Source organism: Aspergillus nomiae (assembly GCF_001204775.2).
Source record: "Aspergillus nomiae NRRL 13137 chromosome Unknown contig00928, whole genome shotgun sequence".
Taxonomy (NCBI): Eukaryota; Fungi; Ascomycota; class Eurotiomycetes; order Eurotiales; family Aspergillaceae; genus Aspergillus; species Aspergillus nomiae.
In genome coordinates this window covers 76-1,325 of record NW_015378981.1, presented here as the reverse complement: position 1 = coordinate 1,325, position 1,250 = coordinate 76, and the positions used below count along the sequence as shown (strand labels likewise).

The window sequence follows — 1,250 nt, the reverse complement described above, 5'->3', positions numbered from 1 at the left end:
CGAGCGAAAAAAAGAAAAAAAAAAAAAGAAAAAAAAAAGAAAAACAAAACTAATCTAACTCGGTGCCGGTAGCATCACCGCTAATCCCGACGTGCATTTTCTGGTGATTGTCAATCCCAACAGTGGACCGGGAGCCCCCCCATTGCCTGATGCCAACTACGTGCGTGAAATCGCCCGACTGAATGGTTATGCGAACGTGGTCACCGTAGGTTACATCGCCATAAACTACTGCAAGAAGCCCCTCTCCGAAGCCTTGGAAGAGGTTCAGACGTATGCCACCTGGGCTGAGGATTACGTGAGAACTGGTCTAGGCGTGGGAGGGATCTTTCTCGACGAGACCCCGAACCTCTCCTCGCCTGAAGCGGTCGAGTACCTGGCCGTCCTCCAGGACCGTATCAAACGCACGCCGGGGCTTTTAGGTCATCGATTGGTGAGATCCCCTTGCCCCACCCCTGCCGATCAGTAAAAGCAAAGAAAACACCCGGCCACACCCAATCAGCGCCGTATCGCACATGTCCGAGAAAGGCGAAGTTGGCGAACCCGATATTGATCATCTTGAGGATTTGCAGGTCATCCAGAACCCAGGAACACCACCCGATGCGCCCCTGGCTAATATAGGGCCCGATCTGATCCTGACTTGTGAGGAACCTTATTCTCGCTATCGGTCGAATGAAGTCCAGCATCGCCTTCGTCTACTCCATTACGATCGCGCGCGATGTGGATTTATGATACACTCGGTACCAGTGGACGACCTGCGCCCATTGGTGCACGAACTACGTCACCGCGCGGCGTACCTTTTTGTGACCGAGTTTTTCGGTGAGTTCTACGAGCGCTTTGGCCCGAATAGCTGGACTGCTATGGTGGAGGCTTCCCAGTCGCAGCCTTGAGGCGGTTCATCTTTGGCTGTGTGGTTTTGTGTGTGGAGCAGCCGGCTGTGGCTGGAGCGGTTCCGCCGGGTCAGAATTTTCTTTTCACCACCCTTCTTTTACCCTATCTTGTTTCTCAATATAGCAACACCGCCAAGTGTTTCATGTCTGTCCCCTTGCAAAAGGTTTCCCCGGAACAACGGAGTAGGTTCCAGGCAAATGGGGTTTTCCTATTGTTTTCTGCCTAGTGTGTACTATTGTATTGTCTTCAAGCTCGGTGCGGACAGGATAGACCGGATCACCTCGGGACCATCAAGAACATAGAATGTATTCTTTACACTAGAGAAATAACCATACTACTTAGTACTTATCCACCCTCATATC

At 51.5% G+C, this 1,250-nt stretch overlaps 1 protein-coding gene across 1 annotated transcript; it reads left to right on the top strand.

The window, feature by feature from the left end:
* Positions 1–72: 72 nt before the first annotated feature.
* ANOM_011842 (spherulation-specific family 4 protein) lies at positions 73–887 on the top strand (the record flags this gene model as incomplete). The annotated part of the gene is made up of 2 exons (XM_015557098.2): positions 73–419; positions 475–887. Coding segments are annotated over 2 exons (732 nt in total), but the record flags the coding sequence as incomplete, so codon positions are not given.
* Between the last annotated feature and the right edge of the window lie 363 nt (positions 888–1,250).